A 20,042-nucleotide genomic window follows, 5' to 3' on the forward strand; every position below is an offset into this window, starting at 1 on the left:
ACCGCTCTGTCGCGGGACGTCCGTAATACGAGATATTGCCTGGCACGGCGCGGCCCGCTTTCCGCGAACACCCGCTAGAGGCGCTGCCTACTGCTTGTTTCTTCGGAGCACCCGCGTATTAGCCGCCGCGCTCCGTTCTCTCTACGCCCATCCGTCTCCCTTTCCCTCTTCCGTTGGCTCTGGAAAAGTTGGCAGCGCTGCGAGTCGAACGACCAGTTGCCGACGCGCTCAGCTGCGAGACGCGCTTCGGCGTCGAAGAGCTCGTTCCGCTGTGATGAAGTAAAACAAAAAAAGTAAAAAGACAAAGCTCCCCCTGCTCTTCATTTCTTCGTGGCAACGATGCGTCACCATCCACAAGTCAGCATGTGAGGAGGAGAATAGAGCTGCTGGAACGTGCACTCTGTCCTGGCTCTCGTGGCCCTCTCCCAATGTGAAAACCGGTGGCACCGCGCGTACCTCGTGGGATTATGTGTTCTTTCCAGCTTGTCGCTCCTCGCGTTCCTCCTGACACTAGCTCTCGAACGGTTGCTTAGTCTGCACCGGGTCGTCCTCAAGCTCTACCTGAACCTACCCACCGGCTTGGAATCTTTCCTCTTCAAAGCAGTCTTCGACTCGGAGGATGACCGGCACCAGGGATTCTCCCGACGGTTAGCGCTGCTTGAGAAGTAGCCCGTAGTTATTGCGGCCGAGTGTCCGGCAACTTCGCAGTGCGCTGCCCGTCCTTCCGGAACCATGGTGCTTGGTGGGAGTTCATCGTGGCGCCTGGTGCTCGCCCAGGCGATCCTCTTGTGCTTCGGAATGTCGTGGTGTTGGGCGACTTCAGTGCCGCGTTTCCAGGGGGTGTCCATGTACAACGCTACTCACGTGTCCATCGTGGGTGAGCCCAACGCGACGCGGAAGTTGCTACCGCCGGAGCAGTTTTGCCAGAGTCTGGGCTGCTCTTGCCACCTAGACCAAAGTCTGTCGTGCCAGCTAGAGAGTGATCGCATCGCCGCCATCCCGCAGCTACTCGACCAAGACAGAGCCAACAAGATCACCGACATGTGAGCAGGCTCATTTTATTTTCACACTGACAGCCAAGCGCTTTTTTTTTTTTTTTCTGTTGTCACGCTTCAGTTTTGGTGCATTGTTGCTTTGAACTGCCGGCGTCTTTCTATAGACCCTTTTTAGAGGGCTACGACAGGACTCCCGTGGTTTTCAATCTAATTCTTTTCTTTCTATAGGACCCGCTGAAAAAGTAAAAACAAACGTGATTAGATAAGCAGACCAAGAGCTCAACCATAACCATAGATAGAAAGCCATAAATTGAAAAAAAGAGTTTAACAATAATATTAATCAATAAATCAGTGTTTCTTACAGTGTCCAGAAACAACCTATCGGCCATTGTGCTGGCATGCTTCAACAAAAAACACACGCTCACATACGCAACCATAAAATTAATAATATATAATAATGATATTAGGAGTAGTAACAAGAGTGCTTCGCACACATAAAAAAAGAACATGACACATGATACAAACAGAAATGATCACCGTAATACATACATAATGCTGACAAATAAGAGTAACATGCGTGCAAGTACTCTGATGAGCGGCTTCGTATATCCGCGCACTGGTTGTGCCAGAGGAGCCAACCCGGAATCTAGATAAACATGCAGAAGACTTGCTCACCGCTCGCTCCCTCCCAGATAATTCCTAGTGGGACTTCAAACTGTCTGAAATCAAATTAACCTCTGTCCTGCTTATCTTCCACGAATGTCCTTTTTTTGCATTTCAAGGATTATAATTTACATGGCAATTGTCTATCGCGTTTCTAGAGAATACTTCCAACAGAGCCATACACATGTATGCTGAGAAAAAATATAAATAAAAATGATACCGCCCAATGCCTGCATATAAGAGTCGAGCATGCTGCTATTTATGTTACATGATACACGTGATAAACGAAGACCGAGAAAAAAGCTGCATAATCTCCAGCTTAGAATGCATTAGTATTCTGCTCCGTCAGCCTTTGTAAAATGATTGATGTTTACAGATTTTAAAGAATAATCTAATGTGGGAAGGCCGTGCTGGCTCTTCGGGAGCCAAATTTTATAGTTATTTGAATTTTTTTTTGTTGTTGTTTTTTAACTGTAACGAGCTCAAAGGAGACTCGACACAGAAGTGACCTCATTTGTATTGTCTTCGTGATAATCTGTCTGCCTGTTGGCAGATAGTAGCCAACATCGGCGCAGTTATTCAAGACGGCGGAATCCCAAGCTGTTTTGCATCCTGCTTCTCTTCCACAATAAGCCATCTGAAACCCCGCGAACATTTTTTTTTGTTGTTTTTTGCCGATTTTGATTTTGGTTTTATTCTCAAAAGTAAATGACCTACATATCTTGCAATAAAACTATAACATTTTAGAAACGGCCGTTTTGTTAGACGGCATTTGGACGAATGGCCCTTTTTTTTTTGTCTGTACTACAATGACAGGGGTCTTGAACAGGCGAAAACTACTTCTTCGAGTATCACGCATAGACAAAAGGGATATTGGCGTGCTGGCAGGTAATAGGCTAATATCCGTTCCCAGTATTTCGCTCAAACACATTCGTAAGGCTGGCAAATTATCACGAACAAATATGAGGCACAACGTTTCTCGCTGCTTTTGTACGAAATACTATGTCACGACGTAATTATTTTTTCATACCATCTCGGTTAACGTGCATAAAAATTCCGTTCATTAAATTACTGACTTCCATTTAACGACACGTCATTCGCTAAGATAAACATACCTGGTTGCAATCTTGAATCGTACCATGTGCCTCCACGAGATTATCCAATTTTGTTTCCCTCGAACTTGTTTTGTCGCGTCCACTTTGTAGATTGTTAATTCTAGAAAACATTTTCAATACTTTTAGACTTAATCTTTTTCTGTGTGTGTGTGTGATCGCGTAGAGTACATTTACCAAAATATTTGCAAACCGTCGGTATTTCAACTAAAAGTATCGCGTGTTTCTAATGAGGTTGAAGTTGCTCCTCTTATTGGGTTTGATGAATGCTCCTTACTAATGCAGTCGTCTAGTTTCGGTAGAGTGTCGTAAAGTTTTACTGCGGAAAGTTTAATCCCAAAGAAGATCGTTGTGCGCATCTCGTTTGACGCTTTGCATTGCGTAATGCCACAGCGCAGACTTTACTTTTAGGTCTAAACGGATGTTCCGCCTCATCATTGGCTGAGCTGATTTTGTATATAGCAGAGGTTGTCTGTTTGAGTGTTTTGAGGGTGAGTAGACGCGTAGACATTTCTTAGAGTGCATAGTGCGTGAGAGGAAAAACCTCATGGAACCCCACCCAACGCAGTTGGCATTTTGTCGGCCCTTCGTCTTTTTCCGCGTACACGAAGCTCAAGACAGATAATTATTACAATTGTTCAGATTATTTAACATTTCATGTCTGTTTATTCCTTTAAATCTCCGTCTAACTTTGTTTTTTCGTATGGAAGTTCGCTTTTCCGGCTTTTTACTAGATTATTCTTTCACAAACCGAATGTTTCGCAGTGAGTCAGAGAGAGGTTAATTGCTCCAATAAATATTTTTAACAATTTCTTTTGGCTCTTATTTTCCGTTTTGTGCTCGCCTGGCTGATCGGAATATTAGTCTTCACGGTATAATCCCGCATTCGTTTGCCCGTTCTTGATGGAAAGAAAAATTATTTTCACTTCATCGCTCCATTTTTTTTTCACCAATAACAAACTTGCGTAAACAGATAAATTTAGGCGAGTTGTACACTGGCTTTAATCCAATGGTGCTTATACAATTTGCATAAACGTGGAGATCTCGTTTTTAGATTCAGATAAAAAATTTAAAAAAAAGAAAAATTAGTTTCAACATACCTGCATCGTTGGTTCGCGAAATGTTTGCTCTTCTTGCTTGTGCACGTGTACTCCAAGGTACAGCATTGGCTGTACCGCGTTTCGACAACATTTTCTGCTCTGTGAAGTATATCTTGCAATCCTACTTTGCGCATACTTAGTGTACGGATTTCAGCTGCTTAGTTTTCTTCTACACGTTAGTTCTTTTTTTTTAAACTTAATAATTCTGGCTGTTTTCTCACCGCTGATGACGTCGCCTTTTATCTTGAGGATTTCTTTATTATTATTAACTGATGTTGACCAGGAACGGTTATAGAACAAGTTTTCTATGCGGCGGGGCGGGTAGCACCAACAGCACCCAGAATAATCAAAGCACATGTTAACAGCTTTCTCTACCTCCACGTCATCACACCCAGGTGGCGCCGACTAGGAAACTGGACTCGAACTCGATACGGAGCGTCTTTCGACGCATTATAGCGTCTGAGTATTTGCTTATAGTAGTAGCAAACGCAAGCATTGGGCGTTTGTATTAGCGTGGCCTGCTTCACACTGCTCATGCCCGTCGTCGCCATGAGCCAATTCAAGACGCAGTTTGGGCACACGTGCAGTGGGCAACGCGTAACGCTAACGCAAACACGCAGCGCTTGCGTTTTGCTCGTGTACGCTATGCTGAAACTCATTATTGACGATAGACACGAGGCCAGCGCTGACACAGCACTCGTGTCCGATTTGTGTCTTCGCTATAGATCACACCTTGATGACGCTGAAATGCTCGTGCACGCGGGCTTTGATTATTCTAAGTGGTGTTGGTCGAACGCGCTTAAAGGGGAACTCCAGTGGAATCTAAAATCGTTCATTTATGGCAATAACGCAATCTGCGGGCTCTAGGCATCCTAACAATCCCGACACTACGCCCATGGCGCCCGATTTCTGTACTAAAAATTTAATGAAATATTGTGACACTCCCCTCTTTCTGCCTCTTGGAGCAGAAATGGAGCACACAAGAGCGACGTCAGACGGCGTTTTCAAAAAAAAAAAAATAGATTGCTGAATTACGCCTTTTACTTCCCAAGATTTGACGTTTTTGTCAACGTATAATACATAACGCACCTGAAAAGAGCTATTTAGTAACGTTCGGAATATCCAGGCAATTACACTTCTTTGTCGATAATATTTGATGGAGATGCAATAGAAAATAGTTACCGTGTAGTTTCATTGCTGTGAGTTCAGTAGGACATTTTGCCATCCAGAACTGGACATTTTTATTAACTAAACCCCAACAAACAATGTGACATCAAAAACAAGCTTCTACAAGAGGCACTTCAGCGCTTCTTTAAGCGGATGCACGTTCCGCGTTCGGACAAGCTCATGCATGCTTAGAGGTTAGCTGAAACGTGTGCAATACAATTGGGTTTAATATACTCCTGCAGACGCAGTTTGTCTCTCATCTTCTCTCTCATTCCGTTGCTCGCATTTTTTCTTCTCGTTATTTTGTTTTGTGCATCTGAAACACCTAAGCAGACTGAAACTGAACAAAGTCATGTATGTTTCTGGATTTCTTTCTTTACCAACTCACGAGTATTTATATGGAGAACTATCGCAGCGGCTACGCATCAGGGCCCGTTTGCTCGAAGCGCTAACCGCGGCTAAAGTTAGCCGCAGTACCTAGGAGAGGGATTTTGAGATCACGTGACTGGCTCGGTAGGGATGCGGGGAAACATGGCGGTGCCCCAGTGAGTGAGCGCCGCTCGCTTTGGAACTAATATGTCGTTGTGGTTGCAATATCCGGCGCGTTAGTCAGCAACGAATGGTGTAGGAGGCTTTCGCTTTGCCTTACCTCACTTAAACCGCAAAGGATGGGCAATGACATCACCGCATTTTTTAGATAGTATTTCGATTCTGGGCATTCCTAAGCCTAAATGAGCGCGATAATTGTCGGCATGGCAACGTCTTTGGAAAGCGCATTGTTGATAGCACACAAAGGCAGACAGCGTCCCGACAGACGTTTTTCTACATTCTCCAAGCATCGCGACGAGAACTCTGGAAGTGTAATTCTATGGTTCACGCGCGCTGGCCTTCCTCTTATAAAAGATTTGAAGTAAAAAAATCATAATAAGGCTTTAACGAACGCGCGTACAAGGCAAAATTTGTTTTATACTTTTTGCTTTAGAACGGTCACTACTGCAGACGCCAGCACGTGCGACGCGTGCAACTACAGTCGTAGCATGCACCTCGGTGCTTGGATAATTTAGAAAAAAGGTCTGTTGGGACGCCGTCTGCTTTTGTGTGCTATCAACAATCCGCTTTCCAAAGACGTTGCTATGCCGACAATTATCGCGTTCATTTAGGCTTAGGAGTACCCAGAATCGAAACACTATCTAAAACATGCGGCGATGTCATTGCCCATGCTTTGCGGTTTAAGTGAGGTAAGGCAAAGCGAAAGCCTCCTACACCATTCGTTGCTGACTAACGCGCCGGATATTGCAACCACAACGACATATTAGTTCCAAAGCGAGCGGCGCTCACTCAATGGGGCACCGCCATGTTTCCCCGCATCCCTACCGAGCCAGTCACGTGATCTCAAAATCCCTCTCCTAGGTACCGCGGCTAACTTTAGCCGCGGTTAGTGCTTCGAGCAAACGGGCCCAGGTAGAGGTTTCGCTTCACATACGTTGGGACCGAACGACAGCTCCGACGATAAGCCAATTTGTCAAATCATGCGCAGTACGCGCCACGTGACGCTGCGTCCTTCGCTCGTTTTTATAAACTGATTAGATCAAAACGATACAATCAGCGAATCTAAACCTCACAAACGGAGTATTGCAAACGTCGCAACAACGCCCTTTTTTTCTCTGAAGTCTTAGAAATAGAAGCATATCGAGATGCGTGAAATCGCTTTTTGACAAGGCAGTAATCGCACAGAATTGTGGGTTTTGGTTTACTTCACGGACACTTACAACACGTAGCTCGAATTATCCCATGTCCCTAGTTTGCTTTACTCTTTTTATTGCCAGTCGATTTTATTCTCACTCAGAAAAAAAAATATTTCACGATTATTTTGATAGCATCGAATGAAACAATATGTTGTGTAGTAGGAAGGGCGGTTGGCATGTTTCGGAAATGTCACTTGGACATATGCACTGCTCCATGAGAACTTCAGTAAGCCAGAAAAGAAGTAAAATAAATATAAGATCAAAATTAAGTGACTGTAATAAAGAAGTAAAATGAAAAATATTCGCTTCCTGTTTAAAACGACTAAAGACTAGTCTATTTCATTAGAAACACATTGAACACTTTCAAAAGTGGCAAGGAATGTACAGTTGCGGACGATATGAAAAATGCCCAGGCGAGCGTGTGGCTTACAAGACGTGCCGCGCTGTCTAGCAGAAGAAAGCTCAACCATTAACGAGGCTTCAGCGGCTGTTTATTTTGTGTCGTCATTACCCGCTTGAACGGCTGTCGCTGAGTTAATAGTGGGCTTTAGTGTTGCGTACGCGAGCGAACGCAAGCACTGTGCTCGCATTATCGTGAATGCTCGACGTTGACGCGTATGCAGGTCATAAATGAAGCTAGGAAACGTGTAATGTGTGCCGGATAATTGAAAAAAAAAATACTTGCCTTGATCATCTTGATAAGCGTAGGGAGCACAAAATGTGTCGTTCGCGCATTTTGCGTGCGTTATGATCTGCTATGCTTGGTTACTGGGAGATCTGGCTGGTTTCCGATGCACTGCACACAGGACGCACTCTTGTGTTCTCCCGGTTTATCAGAACGATCAAGACATGTTTAAACGTATTCAGGAGTGGGTGTGTCACGAGCTTATTTCAACAAAAAGTTTTCTGGGAAATCTTTTTTTTTTTTTTCTTTTTTTTTTTTTTTTCGGGGGTGGGTGTGGGTCTTGAGTTCTTAGTGTTCTTAGATTGCGAGGAACCCCTTTTGGTAACTGAAGTAATCGCAAAGAGAGGAGGTTTATTGCGCCCTTTACGCTATCTATTGACTGCTATCTCAAGTTGTGACGCCATACGCTCACCGCAACGTTATGATCCACCCATGATGTCGCGAGCTCACGTGTGCAGCGACGCCTTGTCATTCATAAGCCAGGGGCTCGGCGACGGTCGCATGCGGACTAAGTATGCTGCACTAAGTATGATTCACCACCAACGGTCGTCTGCGGGCTAAGTATAACTTGGCGCCAACAGTATTCTGTGAACTAAGTATCCTGGACTAATTATGGCTTGCCGTCAAAGGCTGCTTGTGTACAAGTGTGCTGGACTAAGTAAGACTCGCCTTCAACTGTCTCGTGCGGACTAAGCTTGCTGGACTAAATATACTCGCTGCCAATGGACGCCTAGGATCTAAGTACGCTGGATTAGGTATGACTCGCTGCCAACGGTTGCGTGTAGAATAAGTATGCTGGACTAAGTACGACTCGTTGCCAACGGTCGTCTGTGGATTAGGTATGCTGGGCTAAGTATGACGCGCCGCCGACGGCCGCCTGCGGACAAAGTATGCTGGATTAAGTATGAACTTCCAAGATGGTCACCTACGTATTAAGATGCATGCTGTACTGTGCGTTTTAAACACGTGCCGTAGCACGGAAGTGTCCACTGCGAGGGACACCTCAGTGACAACCCATACTTAATCCAGCTGCTTGCGCTCTCTTTAACCTCCTTCTTGTGACGCTGAGCAAATATGTCGGACTGCGGATCACATGACATGGTCCGGGGTTCGATTCCCGTTGAACACCTTGGTGAATTCCGCTGGTTGCGAATATTTTGCTAAGTTATGATTACGTATGAAATAAAATCCCTAAGTATGGCTTGTATATATGCTTTAGTTGATTTTGGATCGACTGCTATGGGTTATGCGCATTATGATATCCTGGCCTGCGTGTAACGCATGTTTGTCACAATCGAGAGATACTTTTTCGAACGAAACGCAGTCCATGAACATATCTCTATTAAAAGAAACTGCTTTTATCGCCTCTATAAAGAAAACCTTTCCAAGCACTAACTGGACAGTCGTCGTCTGTCCCCGAAGCGCCAAGGACAAGTCGTCCACCGCTGCGAGGAACGTGACTTTCTCAGTAGACCGTTTTACATTGTGTATACGCTCGATGCCGCCTGCTGAGTTGAAACTGCTTATGGAAAACTCGAATGCATGCTAATCTTCAGCGGTTTGTACAAACTTCACAGGTCAGGACACGTTGTATAAGTCGCATCCCAATAGACGGCCAATGTCACGAAAAAGTTGGTATATAAGTTGCACGGAATTACAGGACGCTGCGAAGGATGGCACGCGGAGCCACTAAAGTCGCGCGGCTATGCCAGTACGCTTCGGACCGTCTAAACAGCAGGCCATCGGCGGGCGCTCTCTCGTTTTTCCTATGACGTTAAAGTTCGTACGGCCAACATTTCGCACAATTAAAGCGGATTGCACAATTAAATCGCACAATTGGGGGGAAAACATAAAAAACTGCGACTTGTAGTTGCAAATCAGGTAGTTGCGCAGATAACTTATACCGGTCAGATTCTCTGCATTGGTACTTCGGTAAATTATCATGTAGAGCACTCGGTACAGTGCGTAGTTCTGTTACGTTTGTTTAGCTTGTGGGCATTTGATTTAATGCCGGGTTTTGTGATCTTAGGTGGTGTCGGCGTACCGCAGTGACAGACATGAACAAGCCGCGACAATTAAAAAGAAATCTGCATTTTAAACACAAAGGACTGGACGAAGGAAGACACAGACAGAGCACAAACTCTACGATATTGACATCAATCGCGCAACGGCTATTGGATGTTTCCAAGATGAAGTGACCACCGACTCGACTCAAAAGAAGAAAAAGAAAAAAATATTGGACCACATATCCCAAGCGGGTGACTTTTTGAACTTTCGTATTTGTAATCAATTTGAACCTGACCCTGCAGGAGAGGCGTGGAAAGCGTCTGGTCCTGTCATTTAGAAGATGACGCCTTTTTACGCCATCTTAATACGTCAGCTTAGAAGCCCCCCCCCCCCCCTCCCCCCTGTTATTGTGCCATAATCCCAGCTTTTTTATTTCTTTGTTATTATGAGCCTAGGCTTGGGATTTAAAACGACCTTTTCATGCCTTTCCTCGGTTGAAGTACTAGATTTGACGATGGCAAAATGTCTATTTAAACAAACATGAACGATGATGTTTCTCTATCAATAATGTTCAGTTACTGACGGCTTAAGAAACTCGTGGTCTGTTAAGTCATATTATCACCCAGTAATCACGATTTAGAATGCGTCATTACCCTGTAATAACGCTGAAAAACGCGTCAAAAGAAAAAAATCCTTAACACATTAAGCCACGCCCTTTGGTTCTTAAGCTTTCAGACACTACAGATTTACCGGCCTACGCCACATTTCTCATGTAGTTAAGTAGCAGAGTGGAACCAAGAATCTAAACATTCCTACGTAGAGCTGATACCAACACATACTAAACTGTTATTTGGTTTACCATTTCTTAGACCACCTGAGACTGGGTGGAAGGAACACGACGACGTCTCTTTTGAGACGTCGTCGTGTTTCTTCCACCCAGTCTCAGGTGGTCTAAAAAATGGTAAACTTACAACAGCTCGCCTGCGCCTTAACTGTTTTTTTTTTAATTTTTTTGTTATTTGGTATCTCGAAAATCCAAACAATCTTATTAAATGCGTTATGATGTGGTTGGTGATTATTAATGGTATGAATCATGCAAGACACCTGGATGCCTAAGGGAAATATTTACAGTACAATGAAGAGGGACCAAGGAAACCCACAAAATATACACTTGAACGCTATATACATTTATCGCTTAAAAAATAGGCGCTTTTTTTTACTACAGTGATCGTGTTTCTTTTTCGTTAATCAAGCTGACACGTTGGGGCGACTTCTGGTTTTCTTTGGTGGTCGTGCGTATATTTGGCTTTCGAAACATGGCGGCACATGGAGCAGATGACGGTGTAGTGCCGTAGAAATGTTTTAAATTGAGCAGGATTGGTCAGTTGGGGAACTGGTCGATGTTGAGGCGTCTGGACCGCAGCTGCGACGATAATTGTTGCTGATCGCCTCCCTTGGAACCAAGTCGGCCTTGGACAAGTCGGTGCTTTCACCGCTTGGGAAGCAATGAAATGCGAAATGCTGAGCCTCTCGGGGTCTGGGCACCCCGACGGAAGTCACAGCTCCGGCTCAGGGCTTCGTGGCTGCCTGTCCCGAATCCTTGGGTGCGCCGCCTCCTTTCACGCGCACTTCTCACGTGGCTCTTTTTCATTATTATTTTTCTTCAGCCTTCAGAGACCGACCCTGACAGCGTCAATACGACCAATTTTTTTCTATATTAATGCGAGACGTGTTCTTAAAGTAAATATAATTTTGAACGAAAAAAAAATAGGCAACATTGTTTATGAAATTCTTTATTTTAAATAAATTCTGCGTGCCTCCATCTAACTCTCGGCGTAATCACTTGATGTGAAGGCGTCTGTCATATCGTGGCGCAAGTTTGTGGATATCCGCCTCCTAGAATTATCCCATATTTGTCTCGAGTCAACTATGGCATTCGTTTTGGTAACAATTCGTGCTTCTCTCAACTCACTAGCGGCGATTTCCTGGAGGTAATGATTTCGAAATTTCAGAAACATGCACTGCTAGCTCGAAAAATGTAAAGCGACGGTTCTCCAAAAATACTTTTTTTCATGCCCTTCCTTCACCAAATTGCCCTTACCAGAGACGGCCTATTGCTCGCAGTGTATCATAGACTCTATGTTGCCCTTCACGAAAATATTCCAACCCATTTCCATACCTTTCCTTCGCTGATTTCGTCGTGTCTAAGTATGTTTCACGAATGTATTTATAACTACTTTATGGTTTGCGGTTGTTTGTCATTTGTCGCATCCAAATAGCTTATAGTAAACCGAACTTAGGAGTCTCTGGGCCCTTCTCTTGGATTTCATGGGATTAACGCCCTCTTTCATTTTGTCTCGATCATTCACCACACATCCGAATATACGTCTATAAATGCCAACTGAAACAACGTGGGGCGGGGCTTCTCATGATCGCGCTTCTCGCTTCGAGGTTGGTTCTGTGGCCTTTTTGATGAAGTGATGCCACAATATCACTGGCTGCAGAGCGTACATAAGACGCTCAATGCTCGTCAAGCACCGCGATTCTTTGACTGTCAGCGACTCTAGCAGAACTGCAAGTTCATCAAGCGGTCTCCCGAGGTCTCGTGCCCGCTCTGCGTACATTTCTCCGCGCTATTGTTTCACGCGTGACAACCCACCCTGGAAACCGCGCGGCTCCGCAGTTCAAACAACTTATCGGCCGACGGCTCGTATCTGCGCCGACCGCACTTTCAGCACAATGGCAATCTCAAGCTTCCCAGACTGCCTTCGTTTGTCAGAGGTACTCCAAAGCAGGGTTCGGGAAGTCTCGAGGGCTGATGTGTCAAACGGACCGAAGCCGAGTGCGGAGAATTAATTGCCGTTGACTCGATTACCCCCATGGGTTCAATTCAAAGTTAATATTACGAAGTGAACATTGAGTTCTCCTATTCTGGGTCCTACTACTCCAAACTTATGAAATGAATAGGGTGTATTATATATTAACTACAATTATAAACTGTGTGCACGATGATTATAATGCGTACACTTACACGCATACACCTAAAAATCAAAATAACTTAGAATATTAGAGATCACGCGATAAGGGCATTTGTACAATGAAGTGCAATAGTATAAATTATGAAATCGAGATAAAATAAACACCCTACTAAACATATAAGAATAAAGCACACTTATAGTTTTTCTGTACTCATAGTTGACCGATGTCATTAAAAAAACCATTTAGTAAGGTAGATGCACGCTTCTGCTTCTTTAATTCAGGTCGAATGAACCTGAAACTTTGGCCAGAAATATAAGCCATGCTCGAGCATGCTTAGATCAACCCATAATCGTGTTCAACACTGATCGTATCAGGGGCAGTCCATGATTATGTTTTCAACGTCCTCCATGGAATGGACGCACGTGCAACTCGGTCCCTCCTCCCGTCGAATCCGGTAGTGAAAGCTGTCTGTGTACGCAACTCTAAGCCGGGGGCGATGAATTAACGCCTATAAACCTTTCCAAAATAGAGCGTGTGGCCAGTGCCATTTTAAGTGTTCGTGCGTATGACGCGTGCTTTGCTCGTTTTCTAAAACGACGAACACGCACGGGCTCTGCTGTGAATATCGCACGCTGGAGTGTTAATTTTTGAACATTGGAACGGTCTCCAAGTAAGTGTTACTAGACAGCAAAGATTTTGATCAACCAAGTAATGAATGCTGTCTTTGGAGATACGGTCGAGCCATATCAGTCGACATTCAATCACGCAGAAGGTGAATGTATATTGTTTTAACATCTGTATCCGAATAAGGTAAATCAATTGTTTGAAAACAACTGATGATTAGCAAATCATAAGCAATGACATGGTTCTTCGCTGCACTTTTTCGCTGGTGTTTCTAAAGATAAACAATAATTTATTTAAGGCTCAGGTTACAGTGCCAGCTCTGCTGTAACCGCAAAATATAAATTAATAGTAAGAGGGTAATGGCTGTATTCTTTTCTACAACCTAATGTTGAAAGTATCTGAAAATGTACGCCTTGTTGGAGAATCTAAGCTGTAGATGCAATAGCGAAATAGACCAAATATATTATGCAAAAATTGTTGGTAATACATGCATGCACTACAAACAATAACTTCGCTGAAAGCACTAGGGAATCAACTAAGCATTAAAAAAATTAAATTTATTCAAATCTCGTTCAGCTACGGGAACTATGGTAAGACTGAAAGGCTGGCTGCAAAACATTAATTACGCTGAGTACGGGTTACTGACTCCGCGAAAAGTTTATGGGGCGGGGAGGAGAAAAACTCTCCCATTTTTTTTCATGTCACGTCGCTCACAAAGGCTTGAACGCCGTAACAGGGGTGACTGTCATCGGGCGTTTATCTGCGGTGTTGTAACCAAAAAGAAAAAAAAAAAAACTTAAACAAATGCAGAAAATACATTACAACGTATTATCGGGCCCGGAATGTCGGGACTCACGATGCCGCCCTCCTTTCGGTTTTAATTTTTGTTTTCACTACAGGGATACCAGCGTTGGTGCCATCGGTAATTATAGAAGTTTCCGATGGTCCCAACGGAGAACAGCAGCGCAACAGTGTAACGCGCCAACATGCCCCCAGCGGCTGCGGCGGCGAATGTGTAAATTCTGCTCTCCTCGCTTACCTCGGATATTGCCTCAACCAGAGGTGCGGTGAACGGTTCTCATGTCAGTTTGTTTTTTGAACTCCTTGTGAACCCGTTGAACTCTGCCGAGGTTTGATTGATGCCTTGCGGCTTGATTCCGCTCAATCATCGGCGTAGGTTAGGGACATTGAAAAGAGTTACTGCTCCCACTGCCCAGATATTCTCGGCTCTACTATATATATATATATATATATATATATATATATATATATATATATATATATATATATATATTGATATATATATGTATATATATATATATATATATATAAAAGTGGCGCGTCCACTCAATGAGATAGAAATATTTTATGGAAGCCTGGCCGTGCGGGCGGAACCTTGGGCGCGTGATGGAAAGGCACGCCACTGCCCCAGCTTCGTCATGTTTTACGTCACATTATGAATATATATATATATATATATATATATCGGGTGTTCCATTTTCATTCAATATGATTTATTAGAAAAAGTCCGTAAAAGATTCCTTACTACAGTTTGGTCAGGTGAGTTATATGGCCAGTGGTACATCATATAGCTGGCTAATCATTGCAATAAGTAGAACGATTCACTGAATGTCTTTAATTAACTTTTTAATTAGTAAAAAAAATTATATGGTTTCAATACGAAACATGCTGAGCATACTCGAAGACCACTATCTCAGTCAATATTAGAGCGAGTCGAAGCTGTGGGCAACTCGGGGGCACACCAAAATGACCACTCGTGCAGCAGGCACAAAGCTAGCAGTGGCAGAACGTGGATGATTAGATTATTCATCGTGTTCTGCCACTGCTACAATTAAGCCTGCTGCATGTGTGGTAACCTTTGGTGCGCCCCCGAGTTTCCCATGAGCTTCAAGTCGTTCTAAAATTGACTGAGATAGTGGTTTTCGATTATGCTCACCATGTTTCTAATTGAAAACCATATTATTAATTTTACTAATTAGAAATAAATAAAGCTGGCCCGCGTGTTAATTGGCATTATGTTCCAGCCTTGCCTCATTTACCAGGCCCAGTTTCAGCACATTACCCAGGCCAAATGGGCTCGACTGGAAATATATAATCGGGAAGCTATGCGGGTCATTACGGGCCTCCCCGTGCAACACCGATCCCTACACTCCAGGCTGAGGCACGGTTGACCACATTAGACGAATTAATTCATCGACGACGTCAAGCCTGGGCCTTAAAGATTGAGGCTATTTCAGTGACGACTGCCTTGGCGCATTACAGGAATCCGCCTGTGGCATAAATGGACCGCCGGGAAGACCATTACCCCCTTGGCGCCACGTGAGTCAAGTGAACTACAACAAACCTCAGACGAGGTCATCGAGTTAGTTCTCTTTCTACGGGATTCACTATGTTTAGTCTTTCCTCATCGGTGTCCGAGGACGACGACCTGGTAGCCAATGTGGACGCTGGACTGAATGAATGAAGGCTCCATACAAGCTTCGTTTGCCCGTCCATCATGACTGTGAATCAAACGTGTTCGTGAGTCTTGGACACACCTCTACCCTCAGTGCTGACAGAGTTGGTGGCTCTCCGGGACGGTCTGTCTCCTCTTTTGTCTCTTATTGCTACTCTTCGTCCTCATCGTATCCTTGTTTACACTGGCTCAATGCAGGCTGTCCATGCCCTACGTCGTTTTTATCGCTCATTCAGTGTGGCAACGGACTTTCATTGGTTTGTGGCCGAGTGCCCCTGCCCGGTCCGAGTCTGCTGAATTCGCCATTCTAGCGTTCCCGGTCATGCTTCGGCAGACGCAGCCTGTCGTCTTCAAACAGTAGTCTACCCGCTTCCTCTTCTTAAGTTCACGGTCATTGATAGTCTGGTCATTCACAAGGAGACTCTGCGGCGCACCACACGAGTTCTTATTCCTCCGTGTGATTCCAACCTCCCTGGAGGTCTCACCAGCCAAGACGAAGTTTCGCTTCCAAGAGTTCGTGTGAATCCAGCGATCACACCGGCTGTTCGCGTGCCAGATGGGGTCTTACCGTGATATCCACCTGCTGTCCCTTTCGTCCCGCCCCAGTCTGGTAGGCGGATCTCGAGCACCTCGCTTTGACGTGCCCGGGCCTTCAAGTGACCCGTCGGCGCAATCTTAGTCGGGTGGGCATCCATCCTTACAGGCCGTCAGACTTTCAAAGTTGAACACATGGCTCAAACCACCGTTCTCTTCTGGACTTCTTCCAGGAAACGGGAATGAACTTTCAACCTTTATTAAATCTGTGCTGCAAGAAAAACTTCTCTAATATAAATACATATATATATATATATATATGTAACCGAACATAGGCAGATGAATGAACCGTACTTAATCCTATGAATCAAAGGATCAAAGTTTTCACGAACCCGCCGACAGCCAAAATAACGGCGGAGCCTGGATATGAACTCTGGGCCTCCCAATGTCCGGTCGGGTGTATATATATATATATATATATATATATATATATATATTTATATATGGCACCACAGTCATCTGGCGGAATGAGGACGATAAGATTATCATACGCGTTCCGCCACTGCTAGCTTTGCGCCTGCTTCACGAGGGGTAACATTGGCGCGCCCCCGAGCTTCTCACGAGCTTCAAGTCGTTCTAAAAAGAGTTGATTTATTGGTTTTTAATCACGCTCAGTAAGTTTGTAATTGGAACCACATGTCTATTTTAACTAATTAGAAGTTAAATAACGAATTTGAGATAATTAGCTGACTTATCGCAAAGATTAGCCACCCGTATATGTCCTCCTGGCCGTATACCTCACCAGCACAAACCGCTTAAGTGCGACTTTCATGGCTTTTTTAAACAAATCTGTAAAAAAAACAAAAAGCCTATATAAATAGAGAGAGAGAGAGAGAAAAAAAAACGTAGCCCGGGATGACGAAAAGTATATATGGCAGAAAAACGCACTTGAGATGGTTGTTGGAGTTTTTAAAACATATTATTCGTAAAGTTCGACGACGTTTCGGCCTGAGATACCAATTTTCGAGACTGAAAAAGGTCTGTCTCAGACCGAAACGTCGCCGAACTTTACCAATAATATGTTTTAAAAACTCCAACAACCATCTCAAGTGCGTTCTTCTGCCATATATATATATATATATATATATATGTATATATGAATGTGTGTATGTATGCACATATATATGTATGTATGTGTGTGTGTGTGTGTGTGTGTGTGTGTGTGTGTGTTTGTGGTAGTCACTGACATAAGGTCTTCATTGTCTGCATTTCCATAGTTAGCAATCATGTGAACTTATAAATTCCCGAACGCTCATCGCTTGCCGTCGCTATACGCCGCTCATTCGTAGCCTCTTCATTGCAAATAAGCGTCTTCCTATTTATTCGGATGCTTTTCATCGTATTCCCCCTAAGCCATAGCTACAACATTATGTCTGTCGGTACTTCCGAAAATATTGCAGCGGCCGTTTGTTTTTTGGGAACTATAATGTAACAACGTTTACAACATCTTCCGGATCCCGTGAAACACAATATTTCATAACTTTATTTTTCTGTCGCCATTGTAATGGTGAGGTAAGTATACCGTCAATCGCGAAGCAGTTTACGAGATGTCCGCTTCCATTGGTGTTTTGGAAGATTGAGTCTACTGGGCGTGCATTCCTGCAGAAGAATTGTTCATTGACAGAATATTGACACCTCAATCAACAATTGATTCCTTCTTGGTACGATTTATTGCGAAAGCGCATGGCAACCGCCGATCCGCATGTAACTTTACCAGAGAGCAATTATTACCCAGCCTGACTTTCTCGCATAGATGCGTTTGCTGGGCCACGCTACTGAGCCAGCTGAGCACAGTTGGCAGCGGTGCGAGCAGGGTCGCGATGGGAACGTGATGGTGCTCGAGCCATCCCACCATGAACCAATATTTTAGCCACCCCACGGGCGCGTGTCGCCATCTATTGGTTGAACTAACGCCTTGTTCAAGATGGCTGCCGTGGGACCGCAGCCTTAAATTAACCTTTTAGGGTACAAAATATGTACAAGAAGAAATATACCTCAAAAAGTCCTTTACGACCAGAGTTTTTTTTTTTTTGGTGTGACCCTTTTCGCTGCTATAGATGAAATATTAACTACGAGGAGCATTAAGCGCTCTTTTGTATGTCAAATACTTTACACATTAGAGCAACCCAGCTTTTTCGTTCAACCTATTCATAATCCTTACTTTCCTTACTTAAAAAAAAAACACTATAGGTATATACTTCGACGTACGTATTGAGTTGTCTACGACAATTGACGTTCATTGTTTTCGCTTTGGAATACCATCTTTCTAATAAAAAAAAAATATCCCCAAAAAAAGGATATATAAAATGGTACACGGCGAGCACGGGCGAGCAATCGGTATTCTTTCCGCTCTTCGTTCGCCGGCAATCATTGCAATCAATCACCATAAAAAAAAATAGTCAAGGGACTTTCGCAGAACTGTGTTGCATTTCCGTTATTCATCCGAACGCCCCAGCATTTTTTTCTGGGAAGTGTTTGTAGACACTATCAATTCCCAACAGGGTTGCCCTACGATGAACTAGACCCAAAGCTAGCGGCCGCCGAGTACAATTTCGAGTCACGACACACGTTGCATTTTGCTCCGACGTGTATACATTTCGCCTTTAACAGGATAAGAGCGGCAAGGCGTCTCTTTCCGGTGCCTTATCTCCAGCACGCTCTAGTTGCTTTCCGCCGTGCTTTGGGGCTGCGGGTGCAGGCTTGAAGCTCACGAAACGCCAAAGTGTCATCGTCCGTTAGGAAGCTCGCTATGCGCTTTGCTGTTCAAAGATTTCGTGTTTTATATTCCTGAGATATACAGACAATCATGTACGTACTTGGCGGCACGCGTGTATTCAAATGTCTGAGCGTTAGGGGCTGGATACATCACCCGCGCGATTAATGCAGTTCGGTGGGCATCCGCCCATTGTTCTGCGTGGTGTGCATTTTGAAAGCAGGTGGGTACTTTTATATTACCGACAGGGTCCCCGATGAATACCTCCTAATTGGGATACACTCTTTATCCGCTTCGTTCTAGATGGTGGTGATTAAACCCAAAAATTTCAGGACAACTAAAAAAATCACCATCTTCGAAGCAAGAAAAAAATACATCTATTTGAAGAACCAAAACTCGCGGGACAAAAAGAAGAAACAAAAAAAAAAAGTCCCATGGTGTGCAGCACGTACGGCAGCTTATGATGTCGATCGAGTGCTCGCTTCTCTGGAGAGGCTGTGGAGCTAAGGAAAGAGCCCCGCAGCTTCCTTTGTATATAAATGCAAAACAATGGGAGTAGTTTTAGATTTTCCTTTTTTTTTTAACGTCCCAGCGATAATAAAACGCAGGAATAAATGGACGTCTGTTTTTGTAGAGCCCTTGAAACCTTGTGGCAAAGAATGGTACCTGGCATGTCCAGAAAGATTTATGCACGAATTCATAAAGTCGTGTTTGTATTGTCATATCTGTATCTTTTTGCTCCTCTAAATACTTGAACGAAGTGCTTCCCCCGCTGGTAGAAGGGACACAAAACAAGTAAATTGTACGGTTTAATTTAGCGGTGAGACTTTATTATTACAACATGTCTCGCAGATTCGCCATAACTCTATATCTACGGCGATTTTATGTCTATGTTTTTATAACAATTCCGCTCTGAAGTGCTCGACGCGGACGCTCTAGCATTGTTTAAAAGTAAGAACTCGAGTTGAAAAACACTCCTTCAGATGCACCGTACCCCCCCCCCCCCCCACCCCTCCCCCCCCCCCCCCAAAAAAAAATAAATAAAATAAAAAAGAACCCGAAAACATTGTACCACAAAATGATTTGAGGTTTTTCCCCAGACAGACTAGTGGCCCATACTAATGCACTATTTTCTTTAACTCTGGTATTACCATGCCAACTACGTCGTCATCTGGTATTTCT

The 20,042-nt window shown here is 44.0% G+C and overlaps 1 protein-coding gene across 6 annotated transcripts in view; it reads left to right on the plus strand.

Moving 5' to 3' along the window:
* Positions 1 to 210: 210 nt before the first annotated feature.
* The window catches only part of LOC8038489 (NT-3 growth factor receptor), a 279,306-nt gene continuing 259,474 nt past the window's right edge, over positions 211 to 20,042 (plus strand). For 5 of the 6 annotated variants that reach the window (XM_029992180.3, XM_040220113.2, XM_040504500.1 and 2 more), the window contains exon 1: positions 211 to 1,043. In XM_029992180.3, coding sequence (XP_029848040.1) covers positions 733 to 1,043 — 311 coding nt within the window. In that variant the 5' untranslated portion in view covers positions 211 to 732. The remainder of the gene's footprint in view (positions 1,044 to 20,042) is intronic. The other variant, XM_040220073.3, reaches the window with a different exon arrangement.

Source organism: Ixodes scapularis, unplaced genomic scaffold (genome assembly GCF_016920785.2).
Source record: "Ixodes scapularis isolate PalLabHiFi unplaced genomic scaffold, ASM1692078v2 PGA_scaffold1__304_contigs__length_218370807, whole genome shotgun sequence".
In the NCBI taxonomy this organism is placed as follows: domain Eukaryota; kingdom Metazoa; phylum Arthropoda; class Arachnida; order Ixodida; family Ixodidae; genus Ixodes; species Ixodes scapularis.